The 26497-nt window shown below is 45.2% G+C and overlaps 1 protein-coding gene across 1 annotated transcript in view; it reads left to right on the forward strand.

Moving 5' to 3' along the window:
* LOC142660508 (serine/threonine-protein kinase Nek11-like) overlaps nt 1–26497 on the forward strand; it is a 158654-nt gene that overhangs the window by 57329 nt on the left and 74828 nt on the right. The window contains exons 3-5 of the mRNA XM_075837130.1: nt 247–365; nt 6393–6457; nt 13733–13856. Coding sequence (XP_075693245.1) covers nt 247–365; nt 6393–6457; nt 13733–13856 — 308 coding nt within the window. The remainder of the gene's footprint in view (nt 1–246; nt 366–6392; nt 6458–13732; nt 13857–26497) is intronic.

The following is a 26497-nucleotide window of genomic DNA, read 5'->3' on the forward strand; positions in this document are numbered from 1 at the left end:
ATAAATATATTTTAGTACAAAAGTAATTTTTTTACAGAAAAATCTTCAATATCATCCTATGAATTTTCCAGTCGGCTGAATGTTTTGAGTCTGGTAATGAGGGGGTGTTTGTCGTGCCTGTTATGTGCCTATATATATATATATATATATATATATATATATATGGCTTTTGAGTATACTTTTAAGGACAGGTACATCTCTAGTAAAATATTAATAGCTATGGTCGCTTTTTTTATGATTCCTCAGGGTGGAGATCTTCACTGTTATATCCAGCAGCAGAAAAACAAAGGTGAGAACTTCACAGAAGGACACGTCATGGAGTGGTTCATCCAACTACTTCTCGGAGTAAACTATCTTCATGAGAGGTGTGACACTTGTGGAAAAAGTATCATGTTTTATATATTCAACTTAATAAAGGATGTTTTATCAATTCAACCAGCAAGGATAGATTAGGAAGAATTAGTCATCTTATTAGCTAGGATAGATAGATAGATAGATAGATAGATAGATAGATAGATAGATAGATAGATAGATAGATAGATAGATAGATAGATAGATAGATAATATATTAGATTATAGATAGATAATGGATGCCTCCATACCAGAAACAGCCACATTACTGCCTATGTTCAAGGGGGACCTTCCAAGTTTCGTAGAGAGTAAAAAAATTCTAAAATGATATGTATATAAAAATATAACACCATGTAATAAATATTAATGCATTCCCTGGAAAGAGCGATGTACAGGGTGGGCCATTTATATGGATACACCTAAATAAAATGGGAATGGTTGGTGATATTAACTTCCTGTTTGTGGCACATTAGTATATGGGAGGGGGGAAACTTTTCAAGCTGGGTGTTGACCATGGCGGCCATTTTGAAGTCGGCCATTTTGTATCCAACTTTAGTTTTTTCAATGGGAAGAGGGTCATGTGACACATCAAACTTATAGAGAATTTCACAAGAAAAACAATGGTGTGCTTGGTTTTAACGTTACTTTATTCTTTCATGAGTTATTTACAAGTTTCTGACCACTTATAAAATGTGTTCAAAGTGCTGCCCATTGTGTTGGATTGTCAATGCAACCCTCTTCTCCCACTCTTCACACACTGATAGCAACACCGCAGAAGAAATGCTAGCACAGGCTTCCAGTATCCGTAGCTTCAGTTGCTGCACATCTCGTATCTTCACAGCATAGACAATTGCCTTCAGATGACCCCATTCAGTGCGCCGATCTGGGTCATCCTCGTTGAGATGCTGCAGCAGCTGGAGTTTGTAAGGGCGCCATTTGTGAGTAGCTAATATCCGCCGAAGGGATGTTCGACTGATGCCACTCTCCAGTGACATGCGGCGAGTGCTACGCTGTGGACTCTTGCTGAATGAAGCTAGGACAGCCACTGATGTTTCTTCATTAGTGACAGTTTTCATGCGTCCACATTTGGGCAAATCCAACACTGAACCAATTTCACGAAACTTGGCAAGCAGTTTGCAAACTGTAGCATGGGAGATGGGTGGTCTCGTAGGGTGTCTTGCATTGAAATCTGCTGCAATGACCCAGGTACTGCGTTCACCAGACATCAACACAATTTCTATCCGCTCCTCACGTGTTAACCTAAGCGACATGTCAATGGCTGTAAACAAAGAGAAACTTGTAAATAACTCATGAAAGAATAAAGTAACATTAAAACCAAGCACACCATTGTTTTTCTTGTGAAATTCTCGATATGTTTGATGTGTCACATGACCCTCTTCCCATTGAAAAAACTAAAGTTGGATACAAAATGGCCAACTTCAAAATGGCCGCCATGGTCAACACCCAGCTTGAAAAGTTTCCCCTCTCCCATATACTAATGCGTCCTCAAACAGGAAGTTAATATCACCAACCATTCCCATTTTATTTAGGTATATCCATATAAATGGCCCACCCTGTAGTTTTCAGACAATACCCTACAGCACCCTGGAGCACGGTGAACAGACAGTACATAGAGTGCTCTGCTGGTGCTGTAGATTGCCCAGATACAGTACATAGTGTATACTACATTGCCCAGTGTGTCATACAGTGCCCACATAGTGCCACATCAAAAATTGCCTACGTAGAGACTTATAATAGCCAGTGCAAAATTGTAACTATAGAATGCTATGCTTTAGCCATACTACTGACATATAGGCACACGGCGCTCACATAGTACCATATTGTGCCTACATAGTGCCATGGAGTGTGATACTTTGCTTCTTATCTCCTAACACAGGGGTCGGGAACCTATGGCTCGCGAGCCAGATATGGCTCTTTTGATGGCCGTATCTGGCTCGCAGACAGGGCTCCTACCTGTCTATGGGAAGGATGCATGCACCGCGCTCCATCAGCCCGTGCACCGCGCTCCATCAGGCCGTGGTGCACGCTGATATTGGTAGTTCTTTGATGGCCTGATAAGCATTGGCGGCAGTGGTGAGCGGCAGGGAGCATGGACTACATTTCCCATAACTCCCTGCATAGCCGCGCCGTCTGCAAGCACGCACCTGCGTCCCCTAGTGAAGCGGCATCTGCCTCCTCCCTTGTGTCTCCCTTGGACGTTAACGGTAGGAAGTATTCTATTCGTCGTTGGTTAGCAACAGCATTAAAACGTTATTATGTTATAAAAAAAAGAGTTCGGAGATTTGTTGTTCTTTAAAATTAAATACAAGTCAATGTACTTGTATGTACCACTTTAAGTAGTAAATGCTTTAGTTCCCTATGGGTCTGAGCCTCTCTTTTTTGTTCATTTTCTGTAACACCAACACTTTTAAAAGGGCCACTGACAGATACAATTGCTCCAGCGGTCACTTAGTACACAAAGGAGTGTTCCTCTCTGCTGCACTAAGCCACCGCTGGACCTAAACAATAATTCGCTGTAAAATAATAAAATAGATAATTGACATAACTGACAATGCGTTGTGTGACATGTCCAACATTCCAGCTTCTTTCTTCTGCGAATGCCTCAAAGCTGGCATTCTCTCAACATCAGGTGGGAAGAATGCCAGCTTCCAGTCATGCGCAGGAAAAAGAAGAAGCCAGACTGCTGGACTGATGTCATGCATCGCAAGCTCACAATGTAAGTTATTTATTTAATTTTTTTACTGCTAATTACCATTGTTTCAGTCCAGTTGTGGCTTTGTACAGCAGGGAGGAGCATTCCTTGCTGTACTAAGTGAACATTGGAGCGATTGATCTGTCAATGGCCCTTTAAACATATTGTACGGCTCTCGCGGAATTATATTTCAAAATATGTGGCGTTTACGGCTCTCTTAGCCAAAAAGGTTCCTGACCCCTGTCCTAACAGATTATGACTGTTGTTTCCCCCGATAGGATACATTAGGGTAGAGTTGGGCTGTACCCATGGCTAGCTTAAGACCTTAGGTGGATGAAAAGACAGGCAGATATATATATATATACTACCGTTCGAAAGTTTGGGGTCACCCAGACAATTTTGTGTTTTCCATGAAAACTCACACTTATATTTATCAAATGAGTTGCAAAATGACTAGAAAATATAGTCAAGACATTGACAAGGTTAGAAATAATGATTTTTATTTCAAATAATAATTTTCTCGTTCAAACTTTGCTTTGGTCTTGGAATGCTCCATTTGCAGCAATTCCAGCATTGCAGACCTTTGGCATTCTAGCTGTTAATTTGCTGAGATAATCGGGAGAAATTTCACCCCATGCTTCCAGAAGCCCCTCCCACAAGTTGGATTGGCTTGATGGGCACTTCTTGCGTACCATACGGTCAAGCTGCTCCCACAACAGCTCTATGGGGTTGAGATCTGATGACTGCGCTGGCCACTCCATTACAGATAGAATACCAGCTTTCTGCTTCTTCCCTAAATAGTTCTTGCATAATTTGGAGGTGTGCTTTGGGTCATTGTCCTGTTGTAGGATGAAATTGGCTCCAATCAAGCGCTGTCCACAGGGTATGGCATGGCGTTGCAAAATGGAGTGATAGCCTTCCTTATTCAAAATCCCTTTTACCTTGTACAAATCTCCCACTTTACCAGCACCAAAGCAACCCCAGACCATCACATTACCTCCACCATGCTTGACAGATGGCGTCAGGCACTCTTCCAGCATCTTTTCAGTTGTTCTGCGTCTCACAAATGTTCTTCTGTGTGATCCAAACACCTCAAACTTCCATTCGTCTCTCCATAACACTTTTTTCCAATCTTCCTCTGCCCAATGTCTGTGGCTTTTGCCCATATTAATCTTTTCCTTTTATTAGCCAGTCCCAGATATGGCTTTTTCTTTTCTACTCTGCCCTGAAGGCCAGCATCCCGGAGTCGCCTCTTCACTGTAGACGTTGACACTGGCGTTTTGCGGTACTATTTAATGAAGCTGCCAGTTGAGGACCTGTGAGGCGTCTATTTCTCAAACTAGAGACTCTAATGTACTTGTCTTGTTGCTCAGTTGTGCAGCGGGGCCTCCCACTTCTCTTTCTACTCTGGTTAGAGCCTGTTTGTGCTGTCCTCTGAAGGGAGTAGTACACACCATTGTAGGAAATCTTCAGTTTCTTGGCAATTTCTCGCATGGAATAGCCTTCATTTCTAAGAACAAGAATAGACTGTCGAGTTTCACATGAAAGCTCTCTTTTTCTAGCCATTTTGAGAGTTTAATCGAACCCACAAATGTAATTCTCCAGATTCTCAACTAGCTCAAAGGAAGGTCAGTTTTATTGCTCCTCTAAACAGCAAAACTGTTTACAGCGGTGATAACATAACTGCACAAGTGTTTTCTAATCATCCATTAGCCTTCTAACACAGTTAGCAAACACAATGTACCATTAGAACACTGGAGTGATGGTTGCTGGAAATGGGCCTTTATACACCTATGTAGATATTGCATTAAAAACCAGACGTTTGCAACTAGAATAGTCATTTACCACATTAACAATGTATAGAGTGTATTTCTGATTAATTTAATGTTATCTTCATTGAAAAAAACTGTGCTTTTCTTGCAAAAATAAGGAAATTTCTAAGTGACCCTAAACTTCTGAACGGTAGTGTATATATGCGCTAGAAAGTATTAGACAAAGAGATAAAATCTAGACACAAATAAAGCCGGGAGACGGCCTTGACATTCACTGTTCACCTATAAACTATTGTGTGGCATGTATTATGTAGTATTAATGGGAAAATTTCTGTCGAGATGCCACCAACATAGGAAACCATGAAAACGTAGGTATCTCACCATGGAGGATTTAGTTTGTGCACTCATGTATTATGGCACATACTCACTGTATGAACATCTAATGGCTTGTCCACACGTAACAGATTTGCTGTAGAAATTTTCCACAACATTTACCCATCAACTACCAGACAACCTGCTGCGAAAAATCCGCACCATTTCATGCGTTTTTACTGTGGAATAGTGCAGATTTTTGGTGCGTTTTTTTTTTAAGGACTGTATTATGGCCATATTTCTTTTTCCTGTAATGTAATTTCCATCTCCTGTAAGAAATTCCGCAGTGTTTCCGCAGCAAATGACGCAGTATATCAGAAAAACGCAGGAAATCAGTCCACTTAACACAGCAATAATTGACATGCTGGGGAAATAAAATCACGCACCGCAGCTGAATTTCTGGACGGAATTTTTCCGCAGTGTGTGGATGACATTGGTTCATTCACATCCACTTTGCTGCCACTGTATTCCGAAACATATTTTCCGTCCTCAATTCCAGACGGAAAATACGCAGCAATTCCGTTACGTGTGGACAAGCCCTAAGGGTATATTTACACGGCTTATTTTCGGCTCCAAGCATCTGCCCATTGATTTCAATGGGATAAAAGCCGATCAGAAACGAAGCGGCTTAGCACTCACCCAAGCACTTCTGCTGCTTCGTTAAAGTGGTCAGTGGGGGTCTTAGTGCTCGGACCCCCACCGATCAAAACTTATGACACGTCACTATGACATGTCAGAAGTTTTTCAAAAGTTTAGTTACCCTTTAACTACCAAAACTGTGGTAGTCAAATAAGCAAAATTTTTACCTTGTATTACCTTGTCCAACTGCCTGCAGCCAGCAATTCTCCAATCCATCAGCTTCCACACGAGTAAGGAGATCGAGTGTAGTCACTGGAAAACTATAGTGTCTGTTGCTAGGCAGCGGTTTGACCATATTTGGCTGCTGCCTATCAAACACATAAAAAGTATAATTCCTAAAGGAGTTTCTTTAGATAAAGGTTCAAATACAATAGATGACCTTCATGATTAAAGGTGTTGTTTTTTTTTTTTTTACTTGGACATATCATTAATCTCCAACCAGTGGGGGTCCGATGCTGTGACCACCACTGATCGCTAGAATGAAGTGGCAGCGGTGTTAGGAAAGGATCACTTCCTGTATGTGAGTTTTAACTTTTCTTTTGCAGGTTAGTTTTGCACCGAGATCTGAAAACGAAAAACATTTTCTTGAAGGATGGGATACTGAAAATTGGTAAAAATTTATTTCTTAATGTGTTATAAAGAGAGCAGAAGATTTTTTTCTGATATTCTATAAAATCACCTGAAGGCCCTTTTCACACAGTGCAGATTTGTTGCATGTGTTTTTTGAGCAAAAACCAGGAACGCAATCTAACAGAAGAAATATATAAAGTAAGGCCTTATAGGTCTCCTCTCCTGGATCCAATTCTGGTTTTAGCGTTAAAAAAATTCATGCAAAATCTGAAGAAAATCTGCACTGTATGAACGAGGCCTAAAACATACCAAACTTACTACCTAATCCAAGTGTAGACAGCCATTTTTGTAGAAAAAAGTTGGCCAAACAAACTGATTTTGGCAGGATCGGCCGACAATCGTATGTGTATGGGGATATCCCAACTCTCCCCAATGGCAGATATCGGGGTAAAGAAGGATCGGTCATTTTGGATTTCAACATGCCTGATCCTTGTTCTCGCGGGAGGTAAGCCACTGCCGGGGGACTTGGGAGCCACAGCTATTGGCTGAACAAGTATTTGGCTGATGGATATACATGGACAGTGTACTGGCACCAATAACTTATACAAGTGTTCATATGAGCTAATATTTTATTACAAATGCAGGAGAATTACCGGTCCAGTACATAAAAATGTGTATGGATAATAGCGGGGCCATATATAGATATGATGGGGACCCCATAGCAAAGATTACAATGGGCCCCTCTTCTGGTGCTGGTTACAAATGCTACAACCCCTTACAACATGGGACAGGAGCACTTGGTACTTGCTTGTCCCCCATGGATCTCTGCACAGATCTTCACCTGTATTTGCTGCCTTTATGGTAGAGAGGCCCTTGCAAAAATAGGACTAAGGAATGGCAAAGCCCCCCTGCTTGTATCAGCCCCTACCAACTCCCACATGTAAAAATCTCTGCTCCATTACTGGGGGCTGCAGCCATGTTCCCCTGCACAGTGCATGGGTAAAAGTCCTGGTGGCACTATTAAATTCCAGTCCTTTTTTTAACTAAGCAGACCACACTGGATCTACATGAGAGTATAAATTTATAGTGGTCACCACTGCTGTGGCCGCGTCAGTGCCACCCCATGGAGCCTTAGGCTGCGTTCACACGATCTATTTTCAGGCGTAAACGAGGCGTATAATGCCTCGATTTACGTCTGAAAATACAGCTACAATACGTCGGCAAACATCTGCCCATTCATTTGAATGGGTTTGCCGACGTACTGTGCAGACAACCTGTCATTTACGTGTCGTCGTTTGACAGCTGTCAAACGACGATGCGTAAAATGACTGCCTCGGCAAAGAAGTGCAGGACACTTATATACATTATATGCAGGGCATTTCTTTGTAACGTAATTTGAGCCGTTCTTCATTGAAGTCAATGAAGAGCAGCTCAAGATTTACGAGCGTCAAAGACGCCTCGCATAATGCGAGGACGAGCTTTTACGTCTGAAACGCCACAGCTGTTTTCTCCTGAAAACAGTCTGTCTTTTCAGACGTAAAAGACAGTTCACTTGTGCACATACCCTAACACTGAACGTATATATACACGTGGCTGATTTAGTTGTACTTGTTGTGAACGTCCCATTCATCTGAATCAGGGTTGTAGAAATACATGTGCTTGCCGCCAAAACAATCCCTAGAAATTTCTGCAACAAATCTGCCAAGTGTGACTTCAACCTAAGGAGCAGAAGAATCGTATCCTGACAGCACGGTGGGAATCCTCCCCATTGTAATGGAGTATACATATTGGCATCCTGGGTTTATATAATTGTGAACAGTTGGTGTATGGATACATCTCATAGCACCAGCCCCTGGGTCATAATGATTCATCTGATATATTGTATACTCCAGGTATATCAGGTGCTGACTTCCATTTTTGAGGACATATCTTATCATTCAAGTTTCACATAATATCTGCTCAACCAAAATGTTTCCATTCACACCGATTCACTTTTCCATTGTTTAGAGATATATTATTAGGTTAAGGGCTTATTCACACAGACGCATGTATTTCAATGGGGCCGTTCACACGGCTGTCTTTTTAACGGACCGTGGGAAGGGTCCGCTGAAAAATAGAACCTGTCCTATTTTCACGGATTCCTCCATAGACACAAGACTATGGGGATCAGTGAAAACAGGACCTGCACGGGGGCAACTTAAGGGCTGATTCAGACAAACGTGGCGTTTTTGCGCACGCAAAACACGCAGCGTTTTGCCTGCGCAAAAGCCACTTGACAGCTCCGTGTGGCAGCAGCATATGATGCGCGGCTGCGTGGTTTTCGCGCAGCCGCCATCATTATGACACGCCATTTGGATGTTTGTAAACAGAAAAGCACGTGGTGACTGTTTACATTCATCCTTTTGATTGCTGTTGCGCGAAACAGCCAGTTCGCACGGAAGTGCTTCCGTGCGGCATGCGTGGTTTTCACGCACCCATTGACTTCAATGGGTGCGTGATGCGCGAAAAACGCTGAACTATAGAACATGTCGTGAGTTTTACGCAGTGCACTCACGCTGCGCAAAACCCACGGACTGTCTGCACGGCCCCATAGAGTAATATAGCTGCGTACGACACGCGTGAAAAGCACGAGCGTATATTACGCTCGTGTAAATGATGCCTTACAGTAATGAAAGTGAATGCGGCCGCGGTGCGATCCACAGGCTGTTGTGATCACGACACAAGAGTCGCAAGAAATTCATCAAGTTTGGATTTTATGCGAGTGTCGTGTCACAGTCATGGCAACCTGCGGGTTGTAACGCGGCCACATTCACTTTCATAACTGGGATACAGACATAGCGAAGTCGCCATGTAGTCCTACCCTAAAGCTCTTTGACTAACCCCCTATAAAGTATGTTTTTGTTGATTTATTTGGGCATACAAAACATTCAATCCTTATTTTAATGCAATCAGTTGATGATCTAATCTAAGTACAGGTTGCAATTATTTATTCGGCAGAAATTCATGGAAATGTAATTTCCTGTGTCGGAAATAAAAATGCACCTTTCTCATTACTAAGCTGATTACAATATCCAGGAGGTGAACCAAGAAAGATGCAAATAATCAGCAAAGCTGGAGGGAGTACCTGAAGTGCCCACCTGTACACAATGATGAGGGGAATAGTTCACGTAGCCAGGACTACGCCTAGACTTTTTGTAGTTCTGCTGATTGTTTTAACTCTTGAGTGACAGCTGCAGTCCACAAGTTTGGACTCATATGGACTGCAGTTGTATCTCAATAGTTAAAATCAATCAGTAGCGCTACGAAAAGTAACAGTGTAGCCCAGGACTAAACAGCACAGAAGGCCAACCTGAGCAGAGGACGTGCGGGGCTGTAGAAGGAGGAGAGCGGTGAATTTGGATATGTGGGGCCTGGGGGGGAAGGGGATTATACATCAATTTAATGAGGATTTTCAGGGTATTTCTTCTGTGATGAATATTCTACGTACAAAATTACACGTCCATTACATTGAGGGCTTGTCCACATGTAACGGATTTGCGGTGGAAAATTTCTGCAACGTTTCCGCATCAACTAGCAGACGATGTGCTGCGGAAAATCTGCACTATTTCATGCGTTTTTACTGTAGAAAATAGTGCAGATTTTTGCTGCGTTTTTTTCAAGGGCTGTGTGATGGGGATATTTCACCACAGGTGAATTTCTGGACGGAATTTTTCCGAAGAGTGGGTGCTGCTACTGTATTTTGTGTCCGCAATTCCGGACGAAAAATACGCAGCAATCCCGTTAGGTGTGGACAAGCTCTTACTGTCTTTTCAACAATTAATTTTGTGGCAGCTTAAAGGAGCACTCTAAGCAAAACTTATACACTGTGTTCTACCTAGAGCAGGGACTGAGGGGGGTGTAGTATGACACAACGATCCCTTTTTGGTCATGAATCGCTACCGTCAAGCCCTGCACTAGCCAGAACACCGTGAACAATTGGAGTGTTCCTTTAAGGGCTTATTCACAAGAATGTGGGGAAACTGCAATTTTTCATGTCAGAGTTTGTTTCACCTGTACAGGACTCGTTTTCACTGATCCCCATAGACTTGAGGCTATGGGGGGATCCGTGAAAACGGTAGAAAACAGGACTATTTTTCAATGGTCCCTTCACACGCTCCGTTGCAACAACGGCCGTGTGAACAGGCCCATTGAAATACATGCATCCGTGTGACGGCCGTTGTTATAAAGGCCGTCAAACGGACGTATTCAACGTTCGTGTGAATAAGCCCTAAATGCTATAAGGAGTGAGGTGTAGACTGATTTGTTGCAGATTTCACGCAGATCTCACTCTTTTGCATTGCAAAGGGTAAAATCCGCTAACAAAATCCACAACGTGTGAACTGAGTCTAAAGTGGAACTCAAGGCACCCACTTAGAGTGCTTGTACGTGCACTGGATGTGTGCAGCCGAGAACCACCGCCATGCCATGGCTTTGCATTGCGGTTTCTGCAGCACGGCCTTTGCATGCATCCTTAATGCGATTACAAAGTGCGGTTTTGCCATGTGGCCAAAAAACACATGCGTTTTTAGAACAAATTGGCTAACTGCAAAAATAACCCTGCAAATTGCGGTAAAAACGCATGTATTTTTGCAGTGCAGTTTTCATCCAAGCACCAAAAAAGTAAATAAAACAGCACCATGCGAATACACCCTTAGGCCTCATTTACACGAGCGTAATATACGCGCGTGCGATTTACGCGTGTCGTACGCACCTATATTACTCTATGGGGCAGTGCAGACGATGCGTGAATTTTGCGCAGCGCGAGTGCGTTGCGTAAAACTCACGACATGTTCTATAATCGTGCGTTTTTCGCGCATCTCGCACCCATTGAAGTCAATGGGTGCGTGAAAACCACGAAGGTCGCACGGAACTGCGTGATTCGCGCAAGAGCTGTCAAACTCTGAATGTAAACAGAAAAGCACCACGTGCTTTTCTGTTTACAAACATTCAAAAGGAGTGTCTTAGAGATGAGCGAACCGAACTTCACCGGGTTCGGCAGAACTCGTTTTGACCGAACCCGGCAAAAAATGTTGCGGTACGCGACGTCAGGAGACAGTCACTGTCCAGGGTGCTGAAATAGTTAAACTGGTTCAGCACCCTGCACAGTGACTTCCGATCCCAATATACGTGAACGTGTAAAAAAAAAAAAGTTCTGACTTACCGATAACTCCCGGCTTCTTCCTCCAGTCTGACCTCCCGGGATGACAATTCAGTCCAAGTGACAGCTGCAGCCAATCACAAGCCAAGCACAGGCTGCAGCGGTCACATGGACTGCCGCGTCATCCAGGGAGGTGGGGCCAGATGTCGAGAGGCGCGTCACCAAGGACGCGTCACCAAGGACGCGTCACCAAGGCAACGGCCGGGAAGTTCTCGGTAAGTACGAACCTCTTTTTTTTTTTAAACAGGTTACTCGATATGGTGATCGGAATGCACTGTCGAGGGTGCTGAAAGAGTTACTGCCGATCAGTTAACTCTTTCAGCACCCTGGACAGTGACTGACGTCGACTAGCCTCATCTCTATGATGGCGGCTGCGCGAAAATCACGCAGCCGCGCATCATACACTGATGACACACGGAGCTGTCAAGTGCCTTTTGCGCATGCAAAACGCTGCGTTTTTTTGCGTGCGCAAAACGCACACGCTCGTGTAAATGAGGCCTAATCGTATGTACGCACAGCTTATTTTGAGCCGTTTTTGCGGGCCGTAAGCTCAGAAAAACAGCTGAAAAAAATGAGAGCTTAGCATCTCCAAACATCTGCCCATTGATTTTAATGGAAAAAACGGCGTTTCGTTCCAACAGGGCGTTTTTTACGTGACTGTTTAAAAAAACCCTGTAAATAGAAGTGCATGTCACTTCTTGAGCCGTGTTTGGAGCAGTTTTTCATTGTGTCAATAGAAAAACTGTTCCAAAAACAGCCGCAAAAAACGCATCAAAAAGCATTTGATGCTTAAAAAACGGCTGAAAATGAGAGGCTGTTTTCCCTTGAAAACCTCTCCGTGTTTTACAGCCATTTTGTGTGTGAACACAGCCTTACTTTATACTCATTTGGCACCGTTTGCGTGCAGTGATCATCTGGGGATTTAGTCTATAATCATTCTATGGAAAACATCTCAAAATGCACTGAGTTCATGCATAGGTTTGTGCCAATACACAGCAGCTAATCTGAACACTCATAACTGCGGTGTAAAGTATGGGGGATTCATTTATATTTTACATGAGACTTTTTTGGGCCACGCGTTAAAAAAATAATCAAATATCGCGGCAAGACCTCATGCGTAATTTCGCAGGTACACAAAAATTGTTTGCTACCATAAATGCTTCACATTAAGGCGTTGTTCACACAGTACAGATTTGCTTCAGATTTGGCATGAATTTAAGCCAAAACCAGAATTGGATCCAGGAAAGCAGACCCGTAAGGCATTCCTTTTATAATTTCTTCTGTTTAGGCTCCATTCCTGGTTTTGGCTAAAAAAATACATGAAAAATCTGCAGCAAACCTGCAATGTGTGAACAAGGCAATCCTCACTATCGCAGCTGCACAGGTAGTGTTAGGATATGTTCACACACACTAATTACGGACGTAATTCGGGCGTTTTTGCCCCGAATTACGTCCGAAAAATGCGGCTTAAAAGCAATGGGCTGACGTTTGTCTGTTCACACGAGGCGTATATTTACGCGCAGCTGTCAAATGACGGCGCGTAAATAGACGCCCGCGTCAAAGAAGTGACCTGTCACTTCTTGTGGCGTAATTGGAGCCGTTATTCATTGACTCCAATGAAAAGCAGCGCCAATTACGTCCGTACTGGACGCGGCGTTCAAGCACCTGCACATGCCGTTACGGCTGAAATTACGGGGATGTTTTCTCCTGAAAACATCCCCGTAATTTCAGCCGTTACGGACGCTGCCGTGTGAACATACCCTAAGCGATCATTCTGTAACTGCATAGGACATGGAGAAGCACTTTCGGCAGCTTATGACTGGAGAGACTTATCTTAATTATTCACTTTTAAAATTAACATTTGCAGAGTCACATGTAACTACACAATTCTCTTCTATCGGCCTCCGGAGAGCGTCATTTACATTAAAATGAGGGCCAGATAGCGATATTTTCAATTATGCTTAAAAAGCAGAAAATAATTGCTGCGTTAATAACATTCCGCCATTACTGTATTTGAAGCTAAAGAGTTACGATTAGGCAGACGTCAGAATTATAAGTCCGGAAATTAATTTGACTTTGCTGTGGATTGTAATGAAATGATCTTGCTTTGTGCGTTAGGTGACTTTGGCGTGTCCCGGATCCTTGCACCATCCGATATGGCCACTACTATAACCGGAACTGCGTCATACATGAGCCCAGAGGTGTTCACTAACACAGGCTACAACACCAAGTCTGATATCTGGTGAGTATTAGAATTGATGTTTTAAGGTCTGCTCACGTGGTTTTCACTGTGATTTCGCAAAAATCACAGCAAACTGACGCAGTTTTGCCACAGTTTCGTGAAAAATATGACTGCACCATGTGAATATACTGCTATATGTCTCAATCTGTTCTCACACCTTTACACAATCCCTTAAACAAACAATTAACTTATAGAATTAATCTACATAAAAAGTGGAGTAACTTTGTACATACATAACAGTTACAGCCTGTATTATACTCCAGAGCTGCACTCACAATTCTGCTAGTGGAGTCACTCTGTACATACATTACTTATCCTGTACTGATCCAGAGTTACATCATGTATTCTACTCCAGAGCTGCACTCCCTATTCTGCTGGCGGAGTCACTGTGGAAACTTAGTATATTATTCTGCTGTGCTGGTGATCAGTGATCTCATGGCTCAACGAAACTGCTCGAAGGATGGTCCTACATCTCTTACAAAGTTAGATTTTTCCATACTATTGCTATTATACATACTATGACTTATCCTGTATTATACTCCAGAGCTGCACTAACTATTCTGCTGGTGTAGCCACTGTGTACATACATTTCATTACTTATCCTGAGTTATATCCTGTATTATACTCTAGAGCTGCATTTACAATTCTGCATCTTCAGAGAGGAAGCCAGCGTTCTTTGCTGGAACTGTGTATGTACAAAGTGTTCTCTGGTGATTTTGCATTCCGGGAAGAGTCATCTTTACACACTGCAGTCATTTGATGTAGGAAATAACTGTCCCCCTGAATTTGGCCCCATGCACACGACCGTAGTTTTCATCCGTAATTACGGAATCCCTAATTATGGATGAAATTTCTGGCTCATTCATGCCTATAGGCCACAGACACCTTTCCGTATACTTACGGATGTGTGTCCGGGCCGTAGAAATGATCCGCAAAATATAGAACATGTACTATTCTTGTCTGCAATTGCGGCATAGACTCGCCCATTGCTGACAGGTGTGTATCCATAGCCGTCGGATCAGTTTTTGCGGACATTAAAAACCCTTACGTTCGTGTGCATGTGGTCTCATAGGTGCTCAGCTAAGCTGTTAGGCGAGCCGTGGGGGAGGGGAGGGGGTGCCTGATGACAGCTTGTTGACTGTTTCCAATAGCAAACTGCAGAACTGTGAATTCTATGCTTGACTAGAATGCCTGTCACTCAAGATCGGCAAAATATAAATAATGCAATGTATAAAGTGAATATTTAAAGATGGACACATACGACATTAAATACCTTCTTTAATCATACTCCTTACCAGTACTGCTCCCTTTAGACTGGGTTCACACTGTGCATTTTTGTTGCGTTTTTTGTTTAAGTTGATGGAACCCCATTTAGATTCATGTAAATTTATCTTTAAAAAAACGCACAGTGTGAACTCAGCCTTAGAAGATTTAGGTAAAGCCTTATGCACACATCCGTATCATGGGTCAGTGTCGTATGGAGTAATAATAGGGCACCCATGGGGCTCCACTGTACTTCTATATGCCTTAGGAAACAATCTCTGTATTCCTCCGTATAAAATGTGTCGTATTCTGTACAAATCAGGCAGAAAATTCTCCATTGCATGCTGTATAATGGCGGCATTCTCCCCTGGAAGCATTGTACGGAGGCGTTATATGGCACCCATAGGCTACATTTAGACGTATTGCTATAGCGGTTGGTAAGGCGCCCCATGGTCCATATGACTCTCAGTCCGCCTCTGACGCCACGTCTTTTATTTAATAGTTTTATTTCAGGAAAATGTTCTGTAAATGATGGGTAATTAATAGGTCATTCCAGTGAACGCGAGACATCTACCATCTCCGTCTTGCACCCACGGTGCCGTCTTTCCTTTGTGCCTCTTGCTTAGTTATTCCTAATTGTACAGATATTCCATTTTTCAGGCTGTAGCCTCATTTACTTCTGTGTGGAATAAATGACTCCCAGTGGCCCTTTAATCTGCCGTTCTGTACGTCGGCTGCGTTCCTCCTACGTTTGGCCTTTCAAAGACCCTACAGGAAGCCTAAAGATGTCGGGTATAAAAGTGAATGTGTAACACGCACTGAAGGGCGCAGGATCCTTTTATCTCTAGTTAAAAAAAAGCCATTTATGATTTATCAGGAGCTGAATAACCTCGAAACCAACAACAACCATCAACACCGATAACTGCTGTGTTACGACACCTTAGCCCATTAATTGCCAGCCCTGGTTAATAATAACCTGACATCTGTGGGATGTGACTTTGCTCAGTGTGTGTTCTTCACTCGTATGCCATACATCACATCCAACGGCTTTACAAAGCTTCACAGACGCTCAGGGGACGAAAGCAAATAGCAGTTTCCAAGGACATCGGGGCCTTTAATGGAGATGGCAATTCCTACATTAATCACATTACACATGTTTACGTAGGGGTTAATGTATTTCTGTCAAACGCTTGATGGTTAATACATAATATCTCTGGTGTAGAATGATGAAAGGGTTAATATTGATATACATAATATATGGTGCTTTAGGCCCTGTTCACACGGCAGAATTTTAGCGGCGGCTTCCGCATCCCGTTTATTTCAATCTGGGTAGGACGCTTATTTTTCCCGCTCACTGATTTTTTTTTTCATCTAGCGGGAATAAGAAGCGTCCTGCTCGATCTTTGGGCAGATTCCGTCCGAACCTCTCATTGAAGTCAATGGCAAGAGGAATATTCCTTCTGACAGCAAGAATAATTCCGCGGCGGAATTGGCGTGCAGGACCCACCGTGCTAAATCCGATGTGTGAACTGACCCTAACGGTGGTTATGGTTTCCATTTAATATCACTGGAGGTCTAGGGGGGTACAGTATACAATAATTATAATGTTTAGGATAGAGAAAGGGTTAATGGTGCATTTATACTGCACTTATATGAAGTGATATCATATTGGGAGCAGAAATAATTTTGGAGTTGAATTTATTTTCTCCTGAACTGCTTAAAAGGGCGTTTCTAGGTAGATTAGTGAGGAGAGAGCAGGGACTTTGCATTTCTTTGAAGCTGGAGTGACTCTGTGACTAAATGATAGATTCATACCTGGCTGTTGTGACTTTGCTGGACCTAACTACAGGGAGAAGTCAGAAGCATAAATGACTAAAAACAAGGCAGTGGTATTTTTCCCGTGAAATCGGTGGACACCTCAGCGCAACACGACAGACTGCATTATAAGTCTCTGTAGACAAAGTTTGTTTATTGCAGTAAAAATGAATGTTGTTCATGTTGTAGGTTATGTGCCAAGCCATATCCTCCTGCTTCATATCCCAGGTCTTTTGCGTAGGTGGCAGGACAGTTGATTTGGTCTGAACTGCAGCCGGTCCCAGTTTGGCCTTTTATAGTTGTTGAATTTAAAGTAAACAGAATAAAAACATCAAGACATAAAAACATAGATGACAAGAAGCTGCGTATGGAGTATAAACTTCAGATGAACTCAAGACTTTACAAACCTCAGGTTGCATAGAAAGTCGAAAGAGATTCAATGCTCGAAAGTCGAGGAGAAGGATAGAGGAGCCGCAAGTCCAAAAGGGCTGAAGAATCAAGAGACGTAAAAAATAATAAACTCCAAATGTAGACGCAGATAAACTACTTAAAGGGGTTATCCGGAGAGATACAATTGATTCTTTCCTCAGGATAGGCCATCAATATCTGATCTGTGGGGGTCCGACTCTCAGCACTCTCGCCGATCAGCTGTTTTGAAGGTGCTGCAGTGGTCATGTAAGTTCCACTTCCCGTTCATTCATTTTATTGCTCCGTACTGTTCGTCCAATGCCAACATACTTGTAGTGGTGGTTCACAGTATTACAGCTTTCTCTAATTCAAGTAAAGTAGAGCAGGTTGTAAGGCTGGGTTCACACGAGCATGTTACGTCCGTAAAGGACGGAACGTATTTCAGCTGCAAGTCCCGGACCGAACACACTGCAGGGAGCCGTGCTCCTAGCATCATAGTTATGTACGATGCTAGGAGTCCCTGCCTCTCCGTGGAACTACTGTCCCGTACTGAAAACATGATTACAGTACGGGACAGTTGTCCTGCAGCGAGGCAGGGACTCCTAGCGTCGTACATAACAATGATGCTAGGAGCCCGGCTCACTGCACTGTGTTCGGTCCGGGATTAGCGGCCGAAATACGTTCCGTCCATTACGGACGTAACATGCTCGTGTGAGCCCAGCCTAAATCTGTGAGCCACCGCTACAAGTGTGTCTGTGTTTTACAGTACAGAGCAGCGTGAGAGATGAAGAGGAAGCAGAGCTCGAACAAGTGCGACGGCCCATTTAAAACAGCAGATCGGTGATGTACTGAGAGTCGGACCCCCACCGATCAGATATTGATGGCCTATCCTGAGGATAGGCATTAAATTTTATCTCCACGGATAATCCCTTTAAGTAAAACTTTTGGCTGACCGTTGACTAGATGCAGTGTGGCTCGCCAACCTCTTTTACAGCAATCGTCCCAAACCAGTGGCTTGGGAGCTACATGTGGCTTGTGACCCTTGTTGTGTTGCTCCAAGTCCAGGTTATGACCATATGCACTGGCAAGTGACATTATTGCAGACATATCTAACCACCGAATAGCGCCAATTTAGACTTTGGGTTGAATTTGGCTCTTGACCATCACTCAAATTTGATTTTGGATCACAAAGTTGGAGACCTCCGTTATCCAGCAACACACGGTACAATGTGACAGTAATCGCTGTTTTTTTTCTGTATTTGATATGAGAATGGACCAGACAAACAACTCAACCGTTGGCTTTGGACAGCCATCTTTGGCTCAATAGTGGTCATGGAGCGTCATTTTCGGGGGGTAGGATAATTGATACATGTCCCTTACTTTTATTCTGTGTTTCCACTCGATTTTATGCTTTCTGCAGCAGACAAATAGTCCTATATCTATATTAGGGTGTGTAATGAATGTCCGCCTGAATACACAGTAATGAAATTTTCAATGATCTGGAAGAAAAGCATTGTGGCTGTAGGAACGCTGTGCATTGTTGGCTTTAATGAGCGGATATTTCATGAGGACCAGTGACGGAATTGGCACAATTAGGCCACAGGCTTACATCTGTACGCTGAATGTGGCGGCTCTATTCCCATATGATGCCATTCAGCGCTAAGAGATCTCAAATCTCCCTCTATGGATATTTTATGCTTCAGTTAAACCATCTGTAGATTTTCAGGAATTAAATATGGAATTGGAGAAATCCCTCTGCAGCTTTGGCTAAAGCCGACTCTCTACACCCTCGGCGACTGACACCTTCATTATTTATTTCTGAACATGTCAGACTCTGAAGGATCTTCTGATGGTATAGAAAGGTCATTGCGGAACTGGTGGAAGGTTTGAGCCTTCTCTTGGGATAGGCAGTGAGAGTGACACAGACATTGAGTACTATGACATACCAACGCTTCATTTCTCTCGGGATTAGACAGCATGAAACGAGGAGCTTAGCAACGTAATAAGGCTATTGTGCAAAAGCTGCAGATTTAAAGGGCTTGTCCTATCAGGACAACCCCTGCCCATATGACCTAAGAGGGCATGTGGTCATGATAGATTAAGGTCCTACGCTTGGGACCCCCCCCCCCTCTATGTGCCAGAATAGCTTTGTAAGAGTGGCTCCCGTTCTGGCAGAAACGGCACGTCCATACGTTAAATGGTACGGCCATTCATTTGAATGCCCGCATGTAATGTAGGAGAAATGCGTGGTCGGCTGCAACTTCTTCCAGCAATAACAGATTAATGCAGCGCCGGCTTCTTTTTGAAACTGGGTCGTCTTCGTGAGACAAAATGGAGAGAGGACCTCTGAGCAGAGTAAACATGATGCCCCAGCCGGAGGTAAAACACATGCCCAAAATAGATACCTCCCCTGAAGTTACTGTACCTGCCAAGTTCTCCGTCCCCTACAGCCTGGGATCCCTGTTCTGCCATTTTAGAAACGGCGCTATATGACATCGCCGATTCCAAAACTTCTGCGCCCCCGTTCCCTACTCCATCTACTACTGGCTGTATGGCGGCTAAGCGGCATCTAACTAAAGACTACTATAAAGTGTAAAAAGGGGAATAGGACATTGAAATCCATGAGTTCCTATAGTTCATAGGTCACATAGGTCATACAGTATACGAAATTGGTTGTCTACTTTGAACAATGAAAAGAGTTATAACCCCTAGCATTGTCTAGGGGACCTGAACCCTCTCCAATGTTGATTTCATAGTCCCGTTCAAGCACCCTAAACCCACAAAGAGAACAAGGAACTAATCCCTAACATTAGTGACTAGTGAAGAACTGATCTGATAGGTACCGAATCATCCTCTGATCTCCGGCTTCACAGCGACTCCCACTTCAGAGGACAGGCTGCCTGTTTACCGCTTCCAGCTTTTCATGAGTCACAGAACCCAACTGGCATCAATATCCAGTTCCCTCGTCCTTTCTCTTGTCTCTCACCCACTCGCTTTCTCTCGCTCACTAAGTGCAAATGAATGAAAGAGAAAATATCAGAGGAGCTTGGAACAAAACCAGACAAGGAACTTGGCAGCCACTTACAACCAATGTCACAGATGAGTTCTCTTCTGTTCTCCCTCATCCCGGGCATTATCCCGGGCACATGAGCAAATTTGCTTTATATAAGGAACCCCTCCCCCTTTATTTTTGTTCCATTTCCCATAATCTTTCCTTTTTTTTTTTTTTTAGTCACATATGGTGTTAGGGATCTGCCAGGTACTTCATCTAGGTATACTCCTGGGATTAATCAATCCACACCTGAGGCCAGACCTGTTCGACTGACACCATCTCCCACCAACCAGGGTGGCAGGCTCAGGAGTGGGAGAGCCTATCGCGGCCTGGTCTGTCGGAGTTAGCTCCGCCCCCTGTCCTTTATTACCTGCCCTGTTCTCTCCCTCAGTGCTTGTAAGTCTTTTGGATTCCTGGCCCCACTGCTGCTTGCTCCAGCCTGCTTCTGCCGTGCTTCTGCCTTGCTGCAGTTCTGCTTGACCTGCTTTGCTTTGCCCCTGGCTTGCTTCTGTCTCCTTGCCCGCTTGGGTGTACTCACTTCGTCCTGGTCCTGACTGTCCGTTCGCCGCTCCGTTTCCTCGTGGCGTTCCGTGGCTACTGCCCCTTCCCTTGCATGTTCCCTGTTTGTTTTCCTGTGCACTTAGACAGCGTAGGGACCGCCGCCCAGTTGTACCTCGTCGCCCAGGGCGAGTCGTTGCAAGTAGGCAGGGACAGGGCGGTGGGTAGATTAGGGCTCACTTTCCCTTCACCTCCTTCCGGCCATTACATAATTACAAGCCCTTACCTAGTCTACCATTTCTCCTACGCTGACGCTATCATGGACCCCCTTGAGACCCTGGCCCAGCAGATGCAGGGCCTCTCCCTACAGGTCCAGGCCCTGGCCCAAAGGGTCAATCAGGGTGACGCTGCTTTAGTAGTACCCCTCATCTCACCTCTAGAACCCGACCTCAAGTTACCTGACCGGTTCTCAGGGGACCGTAAGACGTTTCTCTCCTTCCGGGAGAGTTGCAGACTGTATTTCCGCCTAAAGCCCCACTCCTCAGGTTCCGAGAACCAGCGGGTGGGTATCATCATATCCCGACTCCAGGAAGGGCCCCAAGAGTGGGCCTTCTCCTTGGCTCCTGACGCCCCTGAACTTTCCTCTGTTGATCGTTTTTTCTCTGCCCTCGGACTCATTTACGACGAGACTGACAGGACTGCCTTAGCCGAGAGTCAGCTGGTGACCTTACGTCAGGGTAGGAGACCGGTTGAGGAATACTGTTCTGATTTTAGGAAGTGGTGCGTAGCTTCTCAGTGGAACGATCCGGCCCTAAGGTGCCAGTTTAGGTTAGGATTATCTGACGCCCTGAAGGATCTGCTGGTTAGCTACCCCTCGTCTGACTCCCTTGACCAGGTTATGGCCCTAGCAGTACGACTTGACCGACGTCTCAGGGAACGTCAGCTAGAACGCTTCAGTGTGCTCCCCTCTGACTTTTCTGCGATCCCCCCCGAGGTCCCGTCTCCTCGCCCCTCCACGGAGGACTCGGAGGTACCTATGCAACTCGGGGCCTCCATGTCCCCTCGACAACGTAGGGAGTTTCGCAGAATGAATGGTCTCTGCTTCTACTGTGGGGACGACAAGCATCTACTGAACACCTGTCCCAGGCGCAAGAATAAGAAGCCGGAAAACTTCCGCGCCTAAGTGATCATCGGGGAGGTCACTTGGGCGCACAGGTATTTCCCGTTAATGTGAAACGCAATAAAATTTTGCTTCCCTTTCAGGTCTCGTTTGCTGGCCGGGCTGCCACGGGCAGTGCTTTCGTGGATTCAGGGTCATCTGCTAATATCATGTCTGCGGAATTTGCTATGTCTCTAAAGATGCCTTGTATTGATTTACCTTATCCTATCCCTGTAGTAGGAATCGACTCAACTCCCCTTGCTAATGGTTATTTTACTCAGCATACTCCTGTTTTTGAACTCCTTGTTGGCTCCATGCATTTGGAGCAGTGCTCTGTACTGGTGATGCAGGGATTATCGTCTGATCTGGTTTTAGGCCTTCCCTGGTTGCAGTTGCATAATCCCACGTTTGATTGGAATACTGGGGATCTCACCAAATGGGGTAATGAATGTCTTATGTCATGTCTTTCTGTTAACTCTATTTCTCCCCGGGAGGAGGTAAACACGCTTCCTGAGTTTGTTCAGGACTTCGCCGATGTGTTTTCTAAGGAGGCCTCCGAGGTGTTGCCCCCCCATAGAGATTACGATTGCGCTATCGATTTGGTGCCTGGTGCCAAGCTTCCTAAGGGGAGGATATTTAATCTTTCATGTCCTGAACGTAAAGCTATGAGGGAATATATCCAAGAATGCCTGGCCAAGGGTTTCATTCGCCCCTCGACTTCTCCTGTAGGTGCTGGCTTCTTCTTCGTGGGGAAGAAGGATGGTGGTCTTAGGCCGTGCATTGATTATCGTAACCTGAATAAGGTCACCGTAAGGAACCAGTACCCACTTCCTTTGATTCCGGATCTTTTTAATCAGGTTCAGGGAGCCCAATGGTTTTCTAAGTTCGATCTACGGGGGGCATATAACCTTATCCGCATCAAAGAGGGGGATGAGTGGAAAACTGCGTTCAACACACCCGAGGGTCATTTCGAATACCTGGTCATGCCCTTTGGGTTGTGTAATGCCCCTGCTGTCTTCCAGAATTTTATTAATGAAATCCTGAGAGAGTACCTGGGTAATTTTCTTGTTGTGTACCTTGATGACATACTGGTGTTTTCCAAGGACTGGTCCTCCCACGTGGAGCATGTCAGGAAGGTGCTCCAGGTCCTTCGGGAGAATAATCTGTTTGCTAAGACTGAAAAATGTGTCTTTGGGGTACAGGAGATACCATTTTTAGGGCAAATCCTCACTCCTCATGAATTCCGCATGGACCCTGCCAAGGTTCAGGCTGTGGCGGAATGGGTCCAACCTGCCTCCCTTAAGGCGTTACAGTGTTTTTTAGGGTTCGCCAACTATTACAGGAGATTTATTGCCAACTTCTCGGTCGTCGCTAAGCCTCTTACGGACCTTACCCGCAAGGGTGCTGATGTCCTCCATTGGCCCCGTGAGGCCGTCCAGGCCTTTGAGACCCTCAAGAAGTGCTTTATCTCGGCCCCCGTGCTGATTCAGCCCAACCAAGAGGAGCCATTTATTGTGGAGGTTGACGCCTCCGAGGTGGGAGTGGGGGCCGTCTTGTCCCAGGGTACCAGCTCCCTCACCCATCTCCGCCCCTGTGCTTACTTCTCTAGGAAGTTTTCGCCCACGGAGAGTAACTATGATATTGGCAACCGCGAACTTCTAGCCATTAAATGGGCTTTTGAGGAGTGGCGGCACTTCCTGGAGGGGGCCAGACACCAGGTAACGGTCCTTACGGATCACAAGAATCTGGTTTTCCTAGAATCGGCCCGGAGGCTTAATCCTAGACAAGCTCGGTGGGCACTATTCTTTACCAGATTTAATTTCTTGGTTACCTATAGGGCTGGGTCCAAGAATATTAAGGCTGATGCTCTGTCACGTAGTTTCATGGCCAATCCTCCTTCTGAGAAGGATCCTGCTTGTATTTTACCCCCTGGTATAATCGTCTCTGCCACGGATTCTGATTTAGCTTCTGATATCGCGGCTGATCAGGGTGCAGCTCCCGGGAACGTCCCTGGGGACAAACTGTTTGTTCCCCTGCAATACCGGCTGAGGGTACTCAGGGAAAACCATGACTCCGCTCTATCTGGTCATCCTGGCATCTTGGGCACCAAACACCTCATTACCAGAAACTATTGGTGGCCTGGGTTGCCTAAAGACGTTAGGGCTTACGTCGCCGCTTGTGAGGTTTGCGCTAGGTCCAAAACCCCTAGGTCCCGACCTGCGGGCCTACTACGTTCCTTGCCCATTCCCCAGAGACCTTGGACCCATATCTCCATGGATTTTATCACCGATTTGCCTCCATCTCAGGGCAAGTCGGTGGTGTGGGTGGTAGTCGACCGCTTCAGCAAGATGTGCCACTTTGTGCCCCTTAAGAAGCTACCTAACGCCAAGACGTTAGCTTCTTTGTTTGTGAAACACATCCTGCGTCTCCATGGGGCCCCAGTCAATATCGTTTCTGACAGAGGGGTACAATTTGTTTCCTTATTTTGGAGAGCTTTTTGTAAAAAGTTGGAGATTGATCTGTCCTTCTCCTCCGCCTTCCATCCCGAAACTAATGGCCAAACGGAAAGGACCAACCAATCCCTGGAACAATATTTAAGGTGTTTCATCTCTGACTGTCAATTCGATTGGGTCTCATTCCTTCCCCTTGCTGAATTTTCCTTGAATAACCGGGTCAGTAACTCATCAGGGGTCTCCCCGTTTTTCTGTAATTTCGGGTTTAACCCAAGATTCTCCTCCGTCTCCCCTGGTTGTTCCAATAATCCTGAGGTAGAGGATGTTCATCGGGAACTGTGCACCGTCTGGGCCCAGGTTCAGAAGAACCTAGAGGCGTCCCAGAGCGCACAAAAGATTCAGGCGGATAGTAGACGTTCTGCTAACCCCCGGTTTGTCGTCGGGGATTTGGTCTGGTTGTCGTCCAGGAACTTGCGCCTTAAGGTCCCGTCCAGGAAGTTTGCTCCCCGATTTATTGGACCTTATAAGATCATTGAAGTCCTCAACCCTGTATCCTTCCGTCTGGAGCTCCCCCCATCATTTCGCATACATGACGTCTTCCATGCCTCCCTCCTTAAACGCTGCTCCCCGTCCTGGTCCCCCTCGAGGATACCTCCTGTTCCCGTTCTCACCCCTGAGGGGGTGGAATTCGAGGTGGCCAAGATTATGGACAGTAGGATGGTCCAGGGCTCCCTCCAGTACCTGGTCCATTGGAGAGGATACGGGCCGGAGGAGAGGACTTGGGTACCTGCCCGTGATGTTCACGCTGGGGTATTGATCAGGAGGTTCCACCTTCTCTTCCCCACTAAACCGGGTCCCCTTAGTAAGGGTCCGGTGGCCCCTCATAAAAGGGGGAGTACTGTTAGGGATCTGCCAGGTACTTCATCTAGGTATACTCCTGGGATTAATCAATCCACACCTGAGGCCAGACCTGTTCGACTGACACCATCTCCCACCAACCAGGGTGGCAGGCTCAGGAGTGGGAGAGCCTATCGCGGCCTGGTCTGTCGGAGTTAGCTCCGCCCCCTGTCCTTTATTACCTGCCCTGTTCTCTCCCTCAGTGCTTGTAAGTCTTTTGGATTCCTGGCCCCACTGCTGCTTGCTCCAGCCTGCTTCTGCCGTGCTTCTGCCTTGCTGCAGTTCTGCTTGACCTGCTTTGCTTTGCCCCTGGCTTGCTTCTGTCTCCTTGCCCGCTTGGGTGTACTCACTTCGTCCTGGTCCTGACTGTCCGTTCGCCGCTCCGTTTCCTCGTGGCGTTCCGTGGCTACTGCCCCTTCCCTTGCATGTTCCCTGTTTGTTTTCCTGTGCACTTAGACAGCGTAGGGACCGCCGCCCAGTTGTACCTCGTCGCCCAGGGCGAGTCGTTGCAAGTAGGCAGGGACAGGGCGGTGGGTAGATTAGGGCTCACTTTCCCTTCACCTCCTTCCGGCCATTACATATGGGGTCTCTTATCTCTTATGATCAGCAAAACTTTTGAAATAGCAGCGCCATCCCCAGCTGTTTGTGTTATCCATCCCCCAGCTGGTTAATCCTTTCTGATATCTGGACTGATCACCGCCGTGAAGCACGACGCGTGGCCGAGTTCCAACGAGGGTTCTTTAAAGTCGGCTAAAAATAAGTTTTGTTTGTTTCCCCGATATAATTATTCTGTATTCAAAAGATACCGCTGAATCCCTGTTTCTTTATCCCTTGTGATTGGACCCAGCTCAACACACTTTCTATATCTATTCCCACCAGATATTAAGGGGAAGCAATATTTTTTTGTATAAATTTTTAGGATAAGCCCAATAAACTAAATATATATTCATTCTTCCCTAATAAATACTGCTAAAAGAATCAAACCTGGACCTATACCAATGTGGTAACATCACGCTTTTTATATATGAGGCTGGACTGCATGTGCTTGGCAGCAGTGATGGAACAAGCTGTCGGCCAAGATAAATACGCCAATCGC

The sequence above is a fragment of the Rhinoderma darwinii genome, chromosome 9, assembly GCF_050947455.1.
Source record: "Rhinoderma darwinii isolate aRhiDar2 chromosome 9, aRhiDar2.hap1, whole genome shotgun sequence".
NCBI classification, from domain to species: domain Eukaryota; kingdom Metazoa; phylum Chordata; class Amphibia; order Anura; family Rhinodermatidae; genus Rhinoderma; species Rhinoderma darwinii.